This window comes from Mandrillus leucophaeus, unplaced genomic scaffold (assembly GCF_000951045.1).
Source record: "Mandrillus leucophaeus isolate KB7577 unplaced genomic scaffold, Mleu.le_1.0 Scaffold93, whole genome shotgun sequence".
NCBI lineage: Eukaryota > Metazoa > Chordata > Mammalia > Primates > Cercopithecidae > Mandrillus > Mandrillus leucophaeus.
Genome location: NW_012110141.1, coordinates 2,997,963 through 3,000,893, shown reverse-complemented (window position 1 = coordinate 3,000,893; position 2,931 = coordinate 2,997,963). Strand labels below are relative to the sequence as shown.

At 46.0% G+C, this 2,931-nt stretch overlaps 1 protein-coding gene across 1 annotated transcript in view; it reads right to left on the bottom strand.

Moving 5' to 3' along the window:
• The window catches only part of TJP2 (tight junction protein 2), a 104,319-nt gene that overhangs the window by 17,606 nt on the left and 83,782 nt on the right, over positions 1–2,931 (bottom strand). Inside the window, exons 13-15 of the mRNA XM_011970198.1 lie at positions 2,424–2,532; positions 1,069–1,279; positions 177–364 (exon numbers count right to left, since the gene is read on the bottom strand). Coding sequence (XP_011825588.1) covers positions 177–364; positions 1,069–1,279; positions 2,424–2,532 — 508 coding nt within the window. The remainder of the gene's footprint in view (positions 1–176; positions 365–1,068; positions 1,280–2,423; positions 2,533–2,931) is intronic.

The following is a 2,931-nucleotide window of genomic DNA, read 5'->3' as shown; positions in this document are numbered from 1 at the left end:
GTGAACAGTTAGAACCTGACCATACAGTCTGAAAATGAAGGTGAACAGTTAGAACCTGACCATACAGTCTGAAAATGAAGGTGAACAGTTAGAACTTGACCATACGGTCTGAAAATGAAGATGAACAGGCTCAGAGCCCAGTCAGATCATTTCCAGGCCCCATGTTGCTTCCTCACCTTCTCGCAGCAAAACCCTTTCATAAGCCGGGAATTTGGTGCTGACAGACACAACGGCTGTAAGGTCTTCCCGACTTTTCCTCAGGTTCTTCTTCACCCCAGACCTCTGGCCACGCATTCTCCAGAAATCTGCCCTGTCCCCAGCATTGTCTCTCTGGGCATTCTGAACACTGGCCATTTGTTCAGCTCTGAGAAGAAACCATGGGAAGTAAATCTCTAAAGCCAGAAAACGCAGCAAACATACATTTCATTAATCAAATCCAATCGATTTTACTTCTGAGCTCAGGGAAGATTCCGCTTGACAATGAAGAAGTTTCAGAGGGTGGGAAATGTGGGGACCGTCACTTCCAAATGGGAGCAGAAAAAGGCTGGGTCTCTATGAAATCTACCAGAAATGGCTCAGCAATAAACATGTGAAATCTGGCTCATTCTGATACGCCGGTACACAGTACACACCACACCTGGAACTCCTGCTCAAATACAGGCCTCTTTTCTAGGTTCCTGCACTGTCAGCCAAATACCAAGTGTTCACTGGGGTGCATAAGCCTCTCCAAGGATGGAGACGGGACACCAGACAAGGGTACCTTGTCTCTAAGAGGTGTGCTGGCATGCTATGGCCATTCAGTATCTCTCTTGTACACGGTACAAGGCAGTAGATGCTCTTTAGGAAGTTGTTCAAACAGCCACATGCAACAACCAACCACATGATGCTAAATTTACTCACAACAAACCAGCTGGTGGCTATTTACAATTCACGCCACTCTCCATAAACAAGAAATAGATGATGACACGTAATGAACTCATGTGGGGCTTCCTTTTGCGGGGAGGGGGCCTGTAGTTTTCTGCAGGGGGAAGGATTGAAAGGGGTGTGTGAGAATGCGATCTCTGTTACCTGCTCTTGTTGGGGATTAAGCCTTTCTCCAACTCGTTCCCGATCCTCACAGCCAGCCAGTGGCCCAGTTTGCCGTCATAGAGTGTGTCTACCACTCGGAAGACCTCCCCTCTGGTGAAGGCCAGGCTCTGTGGAGTTTCCTTCTCACATTCAAAGTGGCTTCTTATAAAAAATGAATCCCCTCTGCCACAAGCCAGGATGTCTCTATACACTGAAAGACAAAAGCATTGTTTGTTGCATTCAGCTTAGTACAAGTTAAAAGTATTAGACACTCAACACAGCTTCTCCCATCTCTGATCTCCCCTTTACCTTCCTTCCATTCAGTGCACAAGTCCTATGGGAATCACAGCTCCAACAGGAACAAGGACAAATGACCAGCTTCACGGCTTGCTGCAATGGTTATTTTTATTTCAACTTGACTGGGCCATGAAATGACCAGGTATTTGGTCAGACTTTATTCTAGGTCTTTCTCTGAGGGTGTTTTTGAATGAGAGTCACGTATAAATGGGTAGACTGAGCAAAGAAGATCGCCCTCCCCGATGCGGGTGGGCCTCATCCAATCAGTTGAGGGTCTGAAGAGAATGAAAATCAGACCCATTCTCAATTAAGAGGAAACTACTCTTCCTGCCTGATGGCCTTCGAAAGGCGACATCAGGTCTTTTCCCTGCCTTTGTACTGGAACTACACCATTGGCTCTCTGGGTTCTCAGCCCTTCAGACTGAGACTAGAACTAAATCACTGGCTCTCCTGAGTCTCTACCTTGACCATTTTCACTGCAGATCTTGGCACTTGCCAGTCCCCATAATTATGTGAGCCAATTCTTTACAATAAATCTCTTTCTCTCCTATTGATTCCAATATCTCCTATCGGTTCTGTTTCTCTGGAGAACTTGATTAACACAGTCGCCAATCAAACTCTGAAGCAGACAAGGAAGATACTCTCAACCCTCACTTCACAGATGGGAACAAGGCCTGGAAAGGCGAAACAACTTGTCAGACTGGCCGGGGGCAACAGGGGCACCAGCCAGCAGCCATGGCCTTTGCACCTGTCATATGTAAACTCACTAATAACTCCAGGCAGAACGTAAGGCTGCATCACTGTTCAGGAAGGCAGTTTTATTCCAAAATGACACAACTAGTAAAATTATTTCAGTGCATGCATAGAAAACATTTTTATGGAAAAGTTAAATGGCACCCAGATTTTCTTCACACACCTAGGACCCAAGGATTAGGTGTTGAGATCCATCTCAATTTTTTATTACCCAGATTTGCCTATTCTGGTACCAAGACACCTCTCTCATCCTTCCCACTCCCCACCCTCAACCCCAACAAAACTAAATGACCAAATTTGCTCACCATCGGCTCGGCTCTGAGCTAAAATGGTCACCATTTCACCTTTAGGGATTTCTAACAGGTAGAGAACGGCATCTTCCCGCACTAGTCCTCTGAAATCCTGTGTGTTCACCTATTAGGAAGGAAAAACAGAAAGAGAGAAAAAAAAGAAAAAACAGAGAAGTTTATAGTAAGGTGCTACTGAGCCTTTTGTTTGTTTTCATCAGGGCCTGCCCAGAGCAAAGCCAACACGTAAATGAGTCCTTAATGTCACTATTCAAGCCCTCCCACCCAGCGCCTTGCTATGGGCCTGGGCACTATACCTTCTGGCCTCCCCACACTGCCAACCGCACCTTGGAGATAAGCCATTGAAGCAAGGATCTGTCACCAGATCAGATTAGAATTTCTTGTGGTTGTTTCCATCCATGTCCCTTCTGTGAGTCTCTCACAGAGGTGGCCAAGAAGGTAATACACAAGTATGAAACAGATAACTATAATGCAATAGGGAGTGTTGGGGTCTGTGGCAAGTGAG